The 15,992-nt window shown below is 33.9% G+C and overlaps 1 protein-coding gene across 1 annotated transcript in view; it reads left to right on the plus strand.

Annotated features, from left to right (window-relative positions):
• LOC128996179 (thrombospondin type-1 domain-containing protein 4-like) overlaps positions 1–15,992 on the plus strand; it is a 521,245-nt gene that overhangs the window by 189,544 nt on the left and 315,709 nt on the right. The window contains exon 2 of the mRNA XM_054421318.1: positions 1,942–2,026. Within this exon, the coding sequence (XP_054277293.1) occupies positions 1,942–2,026 (85 nt within the window). The remainder of the gene's footprint in view (positions 1–1,941; positions 2,027–15,992) is intronic.

A 15,992-nucleotide genomic window follows, 5' to 3' on the forward strand; every position in this document is an offset into this window, starting at 1 on the left:
GTCTGGACGCCTTCTTCTCTTTTTTGAGGACTGTCCGATGTGGAAGGCCTTTTACGTTTCTTAGAAGGCAGTGTTCTTTCGTCAGACAGAGACACAACCTTCTCAGCAATCTTCTCCATGGCTGCCTTACTCACCACCCGGCAGGCAAAAACGAAGCCAAGGTCATCCTCCAGTTTGGCCATGCCGTTTTTGACCACTTGATTTACGGCTTTCTGGGTCCGGAAGGTGTCCAGCATAGCCTTGATCGTAGCTTCCATGTCTTGGAGCCGGGTTTCAATGTCACTCTCTGCGTCAAGATATTCCTGACGCAGAAGCACCATCTCAGAGCCTTCCGACACCAATAGTGCTGTGAATGGCTCCTCCGGCATCCCTACAGCAGAACTGGCAGAGTGGGGTAGAGTTGCTGGCAACACCAGCTCGACACCTGCATCTCCGGCGTTTTCCGCACCGTTCCCAGCTCCACTTGCCGAAGGAGCTCCTAAACGGGGGAACTCCTTAGTGCATTTGAAGGTGGCAGGTGGGGGAGATGTCCTCACGTTTTTCGGTGGTGGCGACCGCTGCACCTTGGAGCTACGGACAAAAGCGTTCCGCTCCACTTCCAACGTCTTTCCTGGCTCATTTGAGCTCTTGATCAAAAATGTGTTTTGAGGGGTTTTATTTAAAGCCATCGTGTTTATTCCAGCGCATCGTGCGGCAAGGAGCGGCCCGGAATCAGTCAGGAACGGGTTTACCCTCGGGGACAAAAACCCTACCCCAGTTCCCCGGGGCCTGACCTCCGTTTGCCCAGCACCGGATACCTAACGTGCCGGGGGTCGCCCGTCGCAATGCAGAGCCCGACCTCTACATCCATGCCGCACTCCCTGACCAAGGACCGAAGTGGCTGGCTTCTCACGACCCACTAAGAATACCCATCGGCAGTGCAGAGCACACATCAACCCCTGCAAACACAACACAGGCACTCCCAGGGACTCCCAGTGAGAACGTCGGTCTCCCTTTTAGTCGCCTCTTACGACAAGCCCGGGAAGGCTGCGGTGCTATTCTAACCCGGCATCGCACGGGAGGAAATTTATTTACACTATACATTTTATATGTACAAATAAAAACACTAGAAAACTGAGCAATTATACATTTAAATATTTTAGTTGCCTAATTGTGTGTCTCGTTCGTTTTGTTCGCTTGTATGAAACAGCGAGGTGTTACTTTAATAAAGCAAATGTTAATTTTATGTCCCTCGTCAAACTTGTATATATGATTCTTTTCAGAGAAAATATTTATATTTTATGAACGTTATTTGCATGTATTTAGTGTCCGTGAAACACTTACTCGACAGAAAGGCGATGTAGAAACAAAAAATAAACAATAGCGGAAAAAACCACATTGTTCACATCCATTCATTTATGACATGTAACGTACATATTTTATTTTAAAAAGGTACATAGCATTTAAATTAATTCTTTTTTAAATAATTTTAATATGTAATGTTCATATAACATGTGTAATAAAATTAAATCTGTTATAAAAACTCCACACTTTGGTAGGCTTATAATAGCATTTAGTCAAATACATGATTGTTTTAAAATGAACTAAAGAGGATTAAATGCTAATGAATATTACATTTCCTTTAGTAATCTCGATTTGCATTTACCTTCATTTCCGAAAAATGTAAATGGTTTCATAAAAAGGTTTTCCTTTGTTTGTGTTATTTAAAAAAATCGGGTACTCATGTTTGTAATTTAATTCACGATATTTCTTTCAAACACTTTAATAATATGTTATAAAGAAATATATCTCGTCACTAGTGCCTTAGTGACTGCTTTTTATTGTCATACTTGGGTAAAAATTACAATATCTTTGATAAAATTGTGTTGTAAAGTATTACATGTTGTACAAAAATTTAACATTCTTTTAAATTGTAAACTAAAATCGTATTAATTGTTTCAGACTGGTGCTGGTTTTGAACCTGTTCCATCTTGGATCCCCTCAGACCACGGTGTCTACACCTTCTATCACGCCATACCCTTCAGAGGTTAGTCGGCAGCCTTTAATAATATTTATAATAATTTAATTTAATTTGTTTTAATCTTTTGACAATTCCTTCAAAATGAGGGGTCACTAAATAGAGGTTGATACTTGAAAAAATAAGTCATCCCCTAACCCTCACCATGTTACGGAGGTTAAAAAATATTTTTGATGTAAATATTACGGTACCTATCTTAACAATCAACGCCACAAACTGAATATTATATATTTTGATTAAAAAAATACAGATTTGTTTCAAGAATTAATTTACACACTGTATATAACCTCTCACAACATACAACAAAACGCTTCGGATTCAAGCGACTTCAATCCTAGACCTCGATGCAATAATTGTTATGTCAATAATTATGACGTTATTTACCAACAGCTTGAACATGGATTATAACAAGAGTAGGGTTTGCGCTGTGAAAAAATGGGAAAATAGCAATTTCAGTGAAAAATATACGAGATAAATAAAAATAAACCTTCCGGTATAGTAGAATAAAGGTTCCTAGTAGTTTAAACATGAACTAGACTAGTTGTTACACAAACAATAAGATATGTTTCTTTACTTCACATTCTAGTTAAAATATCGCTATAACTAACTGTAAATGACGGCGAAATAATGGAGAAATTATGCGAAATTCAGACATAAATAAATTCAACACTAGCTTAGTAGACAAAAACTATTATTCTGCTTCAGTAACAAAGTTAACCAACGACAGCAGACGTAAACCTGGCTGCCGGACCCGATTTATCACTAACTCCTTTCTTGTGTTCTAAAAAGTGTGTCCATTCTTCAAAATTTGTTCATTGCAGTAGTCTAAAACACTGTTAAGCAATTTCCCTTTAGTTGCTAATTAAATAGGTTTTTAACTTTATTTTTGAAAGTTTGATCAGGAAAACATATTGGCGAAAAAATAGTGATGAAGAGCATTTTCAAAAATCAATAGTATTATAGTATAATCACCGATTTCAAAGTACATCAAAAAAATAATACACAATAAAGCAACTCTAAAAATCAACATTACTAGGGTTCATTGTAAAATTAGTCCTAAATACTTAGAACTTGAAATATAGGAAATAAAATTTACATGTTAAGCTATATGTAATTAGGAAAACTAAAAACTATATTATTCGTTTAGTATAGGCCATTTACCTAGTTTCATTGGCTATTTACTCTGATTATTTCTTCAGCGTGATTATTAACGTCACGTTTAACTACAACCGTATTATCAGGTGACAAAATACAATGAATACGTAATAAATAATATTTTTAATCTATGTCCTCTGAAAGCCGCAAAGAAAATTCAGTGAAAAGTCTTACTTACAGAACGCTATGACGAAGTAAATATCCTTAATTTTGCTTATATTTAGGTTAAGATTCACCAAAACGCCAGCCTATGTTAATTTGTAGTATTATAAAACTGTAAAAATGGTAAGCCTTCCATATAGCTTTCTCAATGTTCAATCCAACAAGGGTTAACTCATTGAGGGTTACTTTGGAAACCTCGTTATGAATTACAAGCCACATTAAAATATTAATATATACTCGTAAGTTATCAACCCCTCGAGGTAAGAAAGAAACACGTTCATCTATGAAGCTATTGTGCTAGTTCAAGTTTCAGGGCAATAGGTACCAATTGAAATATGCTTGTGCTAATAAAATTGTGAAATTGGTCATATCGATCACCTATCTGTTGGATTTGATAAACTCCTAAATAACGACTTTTCAAGACACACTAGCTGAACCCGGCAGACGTTGTCTTGCCTTAGCCATATTTTACTGTGTTAGGATAGAGACCTCTAGCTGTAACCCGCGGGCTTTGCCCCGTTTAACTTCTTAATTTTCAAGATGATCTCGTTCGCATGGCTCAATCACGTCCTGGTTGAAGTTCGTTCGCTACGCTCACTCACCTTTAGGTTGGAGCTTGTTCGCTACGATCACTCACCTTTAGGTTGGAGCTCGTTCGCTGCGCTCACTTGCCTTCAGGTTAGCTCGTTCGCTACGCTAACTCGCCTCCAGGTTGAAGTTCGTTCGCTACGCTCACTCACCTTTTGGTTGCAAATTAGCTGTTGTCATAAATGCAAAAGAAATAATAGTGCTGCACCCTGTTAGTAATCCTTGTAACTTTAATGCTATTGAACATCATAGAACAGAACCAACTTGTTTAACTGAAACAGCTGTTAAGATTCATTAATTCTATTTCTCATAAGGTTAACATGGGAAACTCCAGAGCCACTGGGGCGGAGCCGATTGGACGGATCACGAAATTGATGGTGTATAAACCTATTCTATGACATTCTTCACGTATGTACCAAGTTTCGTGGCAATCGGTTCAGCGGTGTCTGAGTTTATCACTGCCAAACAAATATATACACAAACATCCTCTTTTATACTTATAGAAGATTATAATATATCACATACTAAATGCTACGTAGCCTACTTTCACACACGAAGACGGTGATATTTACAAACAGTTTACTGGGGTCTTTGAACCCCGATTTAGATAAACCTTTACATTATCTGTGACGTGTACGAGCTATCAGAGTACGATGTTTGTACTGCGTCTTGATACAGGTGAAGGAAAACATTTACTTTCGCACCATTCCTCTTTTTACTCTATTTCTTTTACAGTGCTATTTATGTATTATTAAAATTATATCTAAAATTATGTTTTTGAAATTAGTAGGCCTAAAACAAACAAATAAAACTAACTATAGTTGAGATTGAAAAATAATTACATGTTTAAAAATGATTTATTTTGTATTGAGATTTCCCCGGATTTATTTAAATAGCAAATGTATTTGCATGCACTTGTATAAGAGACTGCGTTTTCTGACAATTTTGGACCTCAGGATGAATTAACCACTCAGAACAAAACAGTTGTTTCAAGTAAACTAGTCTGTATCAAAGATAAAATAAACTTGATAAAAAACATACAAGGTACTTGTCATGAAAGTGGAATTTAGGTTAAATACTTGCATTACTTATAATGTTTATTGAAATAACTGGAAGTAAATAAACGGTCTAACCTAATACACAACATCCAATAACTTCTTAACCTAAATAATTATGACTAATACCTAACGATGGGGGCGTTTAATTTTATACCTTAATAAACCATTTCCATCCTATGTAATACTGTGATATAAAATATAAATGTTATAAAATATATGGTTATCATCTTCATTGACAAAGTAAAAATATTTCTGTTTTCCTAAGCCCTTAAACTGGATTCGTTTGGCCAAGTAAATGTATAACATGATGAATAATACGATTGAAATGTTAATAATTAAATACGAAAATTGTTCTTTATGCACCAACCTCAAGTATTTTTCCATCTCAGCTAAACAAATTGAACATTCCCTATTCAACATTTCAACCGTTATTGACTTTTCCAACAACGCTCTGGGGTGAGTAAACCAATTGTAAATTATGTTTGCATTTCCAGCTCCAATCTTGAGATATGGTCTATCTGAATGGATAGTTTGAGTCAAAAATAGTTGTAGTTTGTCCAGTAAAAAGGTGATAAACCCCTATTAGTTACAGTTGGGTTTGGTTATATTTATATTTTATTTCTTTTTCCTTTACATTAGTAAAGGAGTAATGTAATGTAAAGTGGATTTAACTACTGTATTGAGTTAAGTCAAGTTGGACCAACGTGCACAATTTAAGATATCATAAAGTAATGTTTAATGGTATTTAGTTGAGAGTTTTCTTAGTTCTTGTTTGTCAAACCGATAGTTTTATCAGTAAATGTCCCATACAGGAAATAAGCTTTTAACTAGGTATCATAGTAATACCTAGACTCAGGAGTGATTTAGTTTTTCATTTTGTGGTCCCCAGAGGCCAAAAAAACCATACGTAAAAATTCAATTAGGATTTTGATGGAATTTTGTGAAAACGTGTAATATTACGTTACTAGTCCTCAAAATAAGTGTTTGCCGGACGAGTGTGGTCGTTCCCGTGCGAGACGAAGTCGAGTCACATTTTGGGCGAGTGACGTACGATGGTTTACGCCATACTACTAAATCTGTACAAATCCTTATATATTACCGCCAACTAAAGGACTAAAAATCACTAGTCATAACCTCTGAGAGAGGTTATGTTTTTGTTTATAACTACTCATTGCCACCCAAATACAGTATAATCAGCTGATTGGTGTCCGGTAAAACTCATTACAGTATAGTAGTACGCAATTAAACCCCATTTGATTAAGCTGGCGGCAAATAGCTGTTTTCTGGACTAAATCCTTGCATGGGAAGTTCGTCAAAACAGTGTAGTGTGGCGTAAACATACATTACTTTGAACGAGTTCACAAACCAGTATGATCGGAGTATGAGAGGAGTTCTGATGGGAGTGCATGGTGTGGAAAATTGAGTTTTCCCATTTTTCTTTTTAGAAAAACATAAATCTTTGCAATTCTTTAAACAAATTTAGTAAAGGAACAATTAATCTAAAACATTGATTCCTTATTGTACAATAAGTGTTTACGGATGAATGTTCAAAAAACTGTAAATATGAAATTCTTGCGATTTTCTTATGGTGAATAAGTAAATGTTTTATTACTTGTTTATGAATAAAATGTGTTCAATTTTGGCAAAAGTACTAAAGTTATTAAAATTTCAATATGAAACACACATTATTCTCTTACCTTAAGCAGCCAACATAAGTATTCGTTAAAATGATTAATATTTTAGTAGGTATTATATTTTACAATTTTAAGGTAATATTTTAGTGAAAATCCAACCCGGTATGGAGATGCTTGGTCTGCAGGTTTGCTGTGGCAGGGATATCTTTTTATTAGGCTAATAGTTGGAGCTACGGCTAGTTTGGGTGATAATCGCAATTGGCAGATTTTAAATCTCTTTCTAGATGGTAGAACTTCCCCTCCTGAATTACTTCATTTACAAATTCCATATGTAATAAATTACACCGAGAAAGTTTCCTTGCTTGGTTTTCAGTTACAGGATAAGCAAGAGATGTTCCCATAAAACAACTTCTCCAGTTAACGGGTCCAAGGTTTGTTTGTGTAAGCAGCAGGAGCAGATATTTATGCAGCTTCACGCTCCACTGGAGGATCTGGATTTGTCTGTGCACTGCTTTACACTCCAAACTGTTAGCATAATGTGGCTAAGCACTGCTTTGCTGTTTCCAGAAGAATATAAATATTCAAATACCACATTTATTTGCTCTATTTTACGCCATTGGCATTGTTTAAGTGTTTTAAAATAAGAAAACTGTTAAAATCCTGACGTGATGATCAACAGTCAATCCTTTGTTAAAAGAAAAATTGTTTGTAACAATTTTTTACACTGCATATATTCGATAGCCGTATGACAAATGGTGTCAGGGTCCTGATTCAGTCTCGTTTAGATTTGATGTTTGTTTCGGCCTTTGATTTGGAGGTGAGCTCCAAAAGCATTTGGCTACACCGATAATTTTTTAATATAACGGAATGCACACGACTTTCAGCAATAGTTTTCTTTTTGATACGCAATGATATATTTGGATGAGTCCTGCAGTAAAGCTCCTTATAATGTAGAAGTAAAATCGGTAGCTCGAATTTGTGCATAAAATAAATTATACATTTTGAATTTTAATACTAAGTAATAACTGTTGATTAAAAAGCCATTAATGGCAAGAAACATACTAAACATTTGGAATAAAAAAACACATTGATCGATCAAATTTACGTACAGCTTTTTAACTGATTGAATACATTGGTTGTTTGTGCATGTGGCTGCAGTAGTTTCGACACAGAGTTGAAGCAGCCTACCCAAAAACGTGAAAGTAGTAAAGATGCTATGTATATTAACTTTAAATAGCAAATTTTCCGTTCCGACACATTATAAGTAGGTACGATGATATAAGTATCAATAGAATTGTTAGTTACCTACATTAAAAATATTAAGTAACCCACGTTCTATCACCCATAACTGATATCGCAATCTTCCGTCACAAATCCCGCAGTATGAGGAGAGCAGTGTCCCGGTGTACAAAAGAAAGGTGAGTACATGGCTTGCCAGCATTGGCCGGACGGCTACGGAGGCGCTGGTTAAATCCCCGTATAATTAAAGCCCAACAGAAAATAAAAATAACATAAAAACAAAATTAAAAATTCAGAAATATTGGTGAAGTTTTTACTTCAAATTTAACATAAAACTGTATGTAAATTGATGAGATCCTTGCATTGTAGCTACATATTTCAGTTGCTATAATTTAAATCTTAAGTTAAATTAGCAAATCATACCTCAAATTACTTACTGAGTTATTTTGTCCTTATTTGGTACATATTAACTTTTCAACGTTATGCTATTTAATATTTACTTAGTTTTAAGGAATAGTCACACTGTAAGTTTCAACACATGTTTTACATGGTTAAATTTGTATTATACAGGCTACTGTATACACAATGTAATAGTCATTGTATAGCATATTTAGAACTCCTTTTCCTCACTCGGCCTCAAAAGCCTATGCGGGAAAATATAATTTTCTTATTAATATGTATCTGTTTATTACATTGTACAATTTCTGGAAATAAAATTATTGTCTTTGACTTTTACAAGTCATATGAAGCACTTGAAAGGAAAACAATAATTGTTTATTTTATACCGAATGCGTATTTAGCTTGAAAGGTTATAAAACACACAATACAAATTATCTCGTTTGATTGATTTATTTTAATTAAATCATATAAGTTTCGTTAAGTATGTGGACGTATTTTAAAACAAGTACAATTAAATTACAACTAGTAATGACTAACTTAAGACGATTCCAGCAAAAATTTTAATCGCTTCAAACGACAATATAAAAAGAAAAGGAAAACCATCGATGTTATGGCTCAGCTTACATAAATACTAAAAATTATGAAAAAATTTTAACAAAAGTAAAAGAAAATGTTACATTAATATGCTGTAGTAATACAATTTTTGTTTATGTTAAATTTACAGACCACTGAACCAAATTTAAAGTTTGTTGTACACATAATTCACCCCGGCTGTATATTTTATCCTGATCGTCCTACTGTAAGAGGAATTTCTATTTTGGTTTACCATCACCTCATCCATCTTCGTAAAGCCCACTGTTTATATTCAGATTCAATAGTTTACTGGTTTAGCTAAAAGATTTATTTCCTTACGCAATCCAAATATACGATTGCGAGAGCGAATGTGAACAATAATTATGTTTGCTATTGAGTAAGTTAGATGGTTACGGTTGTAATATTTTTTAGATCTATCACAATAGGTATATTATTCCATATTTACTGAAACGGTGTTATGAAAGATATGCCCTAAGGGACGTTTGAATTACCTCAGTGTAATTAAATTAAAATTGTCCATTAATTAATTAGAAGAGGTTGTCGTTATTGATTATCAGGGGGTTTTTTTACGGGGCATCTCTAATGTCAGCTTTGTAAAACGTTAGTTATATTGTGTGTTTGGTAAAGAAAAATCCAAGGATTTTTGTAGATTAATAATCCCGGATCAGAAAAAGCTCCTCTTAGTCCGTAACAAAGTTACACAAGTCATTTTGCACAATATATTGGTTCACTGAACTTTGACTCATATTTACGTTAAAATAAACAGTATTATGCCCCTGTTCTAAGGTACTGATGGTGAATGGATAAATCAAGCAGTTTATTAATTTAATGTCACCACCTAAAATATCCTTTATTATTTCGATCTATTGATGCACCTACAGTTTAAAGTGTGTTCCGTTAGTGTTTGGTATAATTTGAACCTTGGGCCGAATTAGGAGGTCCAACCAATAGTTCAGAGGCATTTCTAATCAGTAACTTTTTTCTTATAGCCTATGCAATTTTTAAGTTAAAGTATACTGTTTGGTTAATAACCGCACAAAAAACACAGAACACTCCAAACGTAAACAAATAAACAGTTTGAAGCAAACAATGATATCACATCCAAACATCATTTCACACATAAACAAACAATGTACAACAAACAGTGTGAACCTAGTGTTATTGTCATCCAATGCAGTTGATAGACCGATCCAGCTCGATGTTTCCTGATTCGACGAATGACATTGTAAATCCATCGCAATTCATTCTGTTGATGATTTATGATCTTGTGAGTTTGTTCAAATAAATAAATGCACCTTGATTGTTTTGAATACTTTCATAACCATTTTGTTCGGGCTAGTTATTACTTTACAAGTTTGTTAAAAAGAAAATCTTAATTTTTGCAACATAGATGTACCCCCCCTTCGTCAAAGAAACTAATATTCAAACGTTAAGCATTACACGGATTTTTTAGTTTTGTGAAATTACATTTCCCTGATTTCCTACGGCAATCGGAAATATTTCGATTGAAAATTGCGCTGTAATGTACTAATAAGGTACCACCCCCAAGATGGCCTGGGGTGGAGCCGCCAGCGAACCAAACGCGAGTTCATATAGTTCATTTTGTGTAATGGCCATTCTAAAATGCATATATTCAGACATAAATATCAATTGGGATATTGACATTGTGCTAAGTTTAATGGTTGTGTAGGTGAAATGTTTATGAATTTTAGTTATTTTATGTGTTTTCTATAAACTGTCTACTTTTAACCTGTTAGAATAAGTTGTATTCAAATGGATTTTTAAGCTAGTTCCACTTAATTGTCCTACTTTACAATATGTATTGTAATGTTTTGCTAATTGAGCAACAATCTAGAATCGGACTTACCAATAATTTTGAAAGGTTATGTGAGTAGCACTTGCAGGGTTACTTTTAAGTATGTCAGTAATTTCCTTTGGACTGGAACAATATTCGCAAATAGGTATTACAAATAAATTACGCTCAAAAAGGTATTTGCACAAACTGATTTTAAAACACGGGTTCTAGGGAAGCTGTAGGTGTAAAAAGTTGATCCGATGACTTAACTATGTCACGTAGTCGTGTCGTGATAGCAGCAGCTTTACGTGACCTAATAACAAGCCATCAGTCAACGCGGCTTTGGGATTCTTTGTTGTAAGCTAAATGAAGTTTAGCCTCAGCCCTACGTTTTACACAAATAGTGTAGTTCAGTGATCTCTTGTTTAGTAATATCAGATGAATTACGTGACCTAATAATAACCCATCAGTCAACACGGTTATGGGCTTCTATTTTGTACGCTGAATAAAGTTTAGCCCTACTTTTGTATAATATCAAAACAATTACGTGACCAAAAATAAGCAACGCGTTAAAGGCGGTTGTTGCAACCTAGATTGAGATATAATACGTATATAAGGTAGGTCTGAGATAATTATTTTTTTTAATATTGATGTCAAGTGTCCTAAACACAAGTTCTGTTTCAAAACTACCTTTGGACTCTGGTTTAAATTATGAATAGATTTTGCTGTGTAACGCATATAAAGTGAACCAGAAATGGCATGGTAAATAATCAGTTCCTGGTAAGAGCCTAACGTCCTAGGATGTGATTGACATAAAAGAAAAAAGTGTAGAAATATCTAAAAGAAAATAACAGCGCCTAAAAAAGTTGCACCATGCATTGCTGATCCATTAAAACTCAATAAATACAAATTTTAGATACAGTTACAGTGATTTTAGTTAACTGCTGAAACATCTGTTTATTATTTATACCACTCACTCGAGAGGCAAACTCGGTCAATTATGGGGGAAACTTAGTCACGGACTCCACAGTGCTTCAGAGTCACGTACACCAGTAGCAATAGGGGGATCTCTACGTGACCAAATATCCAGCCATCAGCACCATCCGGGGTAGTACTGTGTCTTCACCGATGGCTACAATCCGATACTCAAAACCTTCTCATCTCCTTCCTTTACAAGTTCTAAAACAAAGTTTAGCTCGAAAGAAAAATTAGTTTCCAATAGCTTGGGTAAAGAAAATTACTTCTTGATTAGCATCGTACGTTTTATTAAAGTAACTGAAAATACAAAAATACATCAAATAACGCTTGTAATAGTATATATACGATTCGCCTATTGGGTCTGATGATGGTTGGAGTATCCAATCGAAATCGATTACCATTTACTATCTTTTATATGCATTTACTGTCTTGTGAGCAAACAGCATAAGTTTAAATATATTATTACAAACTTTATTTGACGTATTTTTGTATTTTTAGAAAAAAAGATCAAGTGATAAAAAAAATCCTTTAAAGCTTTATTTTTATTTTGGAAAATTTCCCATATAGGTAATAAGCTATAATCGTAGATCTCATGGTATGATCTAGACCAGGGACAGATTTTTTTTTACTTCCATGTCCCCAGAGGCCAACATCGCCTACCGTTCAAATTCATACAGACGTTTCCTATAATACACATAGGCCTATACAGGGTCGACAAAATCACGTTACAGTAAAAAATGTAAAAACGTAATAACTGCAAACAAAGTTTCGTGGCTCAAGCTTTATACTTTTTAAAATATTTAACCCGTCTAGGGACTTTATTTGTACGCTGAATAAATATGTAAAAATTTCCACCAAAACATAAACTTAACCAATTCCCTTTTTAAACCACTATGTAGAACGTAAAGCCTAAAAAATAAATTATTTAGTACACTTAAGAGTTGTTGTTCTCGTGGTTTTTTCATTCATAGTTGTTTCTTTCTAAACCATTTTGAGCTTAACAGATCATTTAGTGGCGTTGTTGCACGCTAAATTGCCACGGAGAAAATTATTTAAAATTTCTATATTATTCTTAAGTAGTAAATAAACTTTTGTTACTTGCTTGTTTTGGATAAATTTTGATCTTCTAATGCAACTTTGTTTTATTCATACCAATTAATTGACAACTCAGCAAGACCAGACTTTATCGCCTTCCACAAAGTAGCAAAACTAATTTTATTTCATAGGAAAATAAATCCGGCGTTGGAATTATTTAGTGTAAGCCTAAATCAAATCAGGCAAATGGATAGTAGTAGGTCGGTTTGCTGTCGCGGGGATATTTTTGGAATAACAAAACATTAGGCTATTGCAGATATCTTTAACAATCCACTGTCTTACATTTAATAGCCAGATTTCGGATGTCTCCAAGGAGTCGTTTTGACCCAGATATCCGTGTTGGGAAAGACTCAGTTTCACGTTTACAAACTGATTGTTTATCACGGTTTTACTGCTGTTAGGTTGTAAAGCCTTATCAGCGCAGCGGCGCTTACGGCGTGTGTCTGCGCCATCTAGATATCTTGCGAAATCTTTGCCTCTGTGATTTCGTCACTACCTTCTTCAATTCGTACATTCGTGCATCAATTAAATTGGTTTCAGGGATGATTTGTAAGTAGGCTATTAAGTATTTACGAGAGGTCGTCCAGTGGTCGAAACTCGACCAAAAATACGTAATGTACTCACTTATCTATTTTCACCCCACACTGTAAATAAAACATGTGATTTGAGTTTCTTCCATTACATTTGTTTTGGTTTTCTGTTTATATTTCGTTGTTATTTCGTTACCAGCATGGCAACGCATAAGAGCCATGTTAATATTTTCAAATTTTTTAACTCATTTTTTGTGCTTATCTTTGAGCCTATTTAAATTTATAAAGGGATTCTGCACACCTACAGGAAAATAGTTTTCTAACGGTATGCGTAGATTTTCTCTACGATGAACACGAGCTGAGAAAAAAGGTTTTAAAGAAACATGCTTGCCTATTAATATATAGATAGATTAGAGTTTAAGTATCATTTCCCTAGGTCAGGATGTATTGTAAATACTATTTTATTCTATTGTTTTTCTTACCATGCAGTTATTATTGTAATACTGTAGTATATTTCATCACTTAGGCGTAAGATGACTCTTTTCGACCCAAGGTCAAGTTTCACATAAGCTGGGATTGAAATGCACTCTTTGCCCGTGTGATGAGTTTGTTTCGTCATGTTGCAAAAGTATTTCAAACAAAGTTACAAAACGAAAATACATTACATGTGATGATTTCTTCTAAAAACGACTTCCAGCCTGTCTTAATTTTTTTTAAGCATAATCAAAAAGCTGTTTAGTCATTCATTTCGTTCATTATTAGTGTGTTAGTGTACATGATACTATCGGTATGTCAAACCATAGACAAGAATATAGGAGTAACTACGACCGATTAAATCAATCGATTCATATGAAATAAAATAATATTTTATTAACCGACTTCCCAACTACCAACAAAAGGAGGAGGTTCTCAATTTGTTTGTGGCGATGTTTTTTTTTTCTATGTATGTTCACCAATTTCTCTGTGATTCTTTTACCGATCAGTGTGGTTCCACCACCAAAATAACCAGGAGAGTTTCTATTTGGTACCTTATATATTATGTTTGAGTATAATATTTGTTTCGGTGAAAAATTCTGAAAACCTTAAATATTCAACATTTATTTTGTTTACATTTGTGCAGAGAAGGCAATAAATAATGATGACATTCCGACAGCTGTTAGTTGAAACCATTTAAATGAAGCTAGAGACAATTCTTCATGAAACAGTTGCTTCATATTGATCAATAAACTATTTCTTGCCATGCATTTTGTTTTGGTTACTATAAAAAATAATTTTAACGTTTGATCTGATTTGTGTATACAGTAATTCTGTTTTTAGTATTGAATATTCTGACTTAAAAAAAACATATATGTTTCAGTAAATAGCTGTCTGATATTGACAAATGAAGGTGTATTGTGATAACCAAAGCATTCGTAAAACAGGTCTAAATATAAATTAAATGCAATTATTCCTTACACGACCTAAGAAGTGTGACATTGCATAATCGTCAATTAATTGTCTTAAAAGTGTTAAATATTTTAATTACTAAACATGCATTTGCAGATGTGGAATGTTTATTGATATTCTCTACCCAGTTACTATATTATCATATCAATACTATTATGCCTGCTTCGGAAAGTCCTAGAGGAAGATGATTTACAATTTCGACTAGGCTATATCTTGATCAAACAAAACCACCTACATGGCTTGCACCACTTTTAGCTGAACCAATCGTTCATACACATATTTCATTTGCAGATGTGGAATGTTTATTAATATTCTCTACCCAGTTACTATAACATATCAATACTATTATGCCTGCTTCGGAAAGTCCTAGAAGAAGATGATTTGCAATTTCGACTAGGCTATATAGTAAACAAAACCCCCTACATGACTTACACTACTTTTAGCTGAACCAATCTTTTATATAATATTTTCCAAAGGTACTATACGTGTTATCGACTAATTTTCCACTTTTGAGAGATTTTTTACTGCTGGTAGCTGAGGAATAACTTTCATATTGTTCCAAAAGGCTTGAGACGTTACTGTATTTCTTTTTATAATGTAGAAGTACACCGATTGCAGGAAACGATGATGTCTGACATTTCAATGTATCAAGAAAAGACAATTAGTTTTTCATTAGGCCTAATGTAATGGACAACTCTCTCTTTCTTAGGGAATATCTAAAAATGTTTATTTTCATACCCATTGATTATGTAACCTGAACAGGTGACTCAAGCAGTTTTAAAATAATGATTGTTCTGTGGAACTTTTGATTGTTACAAACAGTTTTGTTTATCAAAAAACCTCAAGTAATTAATATATAAAAAATTATACAGTCACTAAAAATTATGAAATAATTTATTTTTGTAAAAAAATACAACCGACTTCAAACGCTCTAAAAAGAATGAAATAATTTCAATAAAGTAAACTTTTGTATTAGGCAAGTTCACGTATCTCAAGTCGGCGCGGCTCAAACTGCAAATATGATTGAAATTAAATATTGTGCGTGTGTGTATTTTGAAAATCAATAAATTGTAGCTGCATAACATAAATATATAAAAAACATACTGAACTGTTTTGTTTATATATTAAAGGAAATATTTTATTGTGTTTTATGTTAACTTCAGAATAAATGCATTATGAAAATAACACACACAAATGTTCTATATGAATAGGAAAATAATTTAGTTTGATATTATGATAGGGAAAAGAAGCTTGTTTGGTATTAAAACATTACTTTTCCATGTTAGAAACATTTAGATGCGT

The sequence above is a fragment of the Macrosteles quadrilineatus genome, unplaced genomic scaffold, assembly GCF_028750875.1.
Source record: "Macrosteles quadrilineatus isolate MER2022 unplaced genomic scaffold, UCM_ALF_1.0 Scaffold_6__1_contigs__length_79288215, whole genome shotgun sequence".
Taxonomy (NCBI): domain Eukaryota; kingdom Metazoa; phylum Arthropoda; class Insecta; order Hemiptera; family Cicadellidae; genus Macrosteles; species Macrosteles quadrilineatus.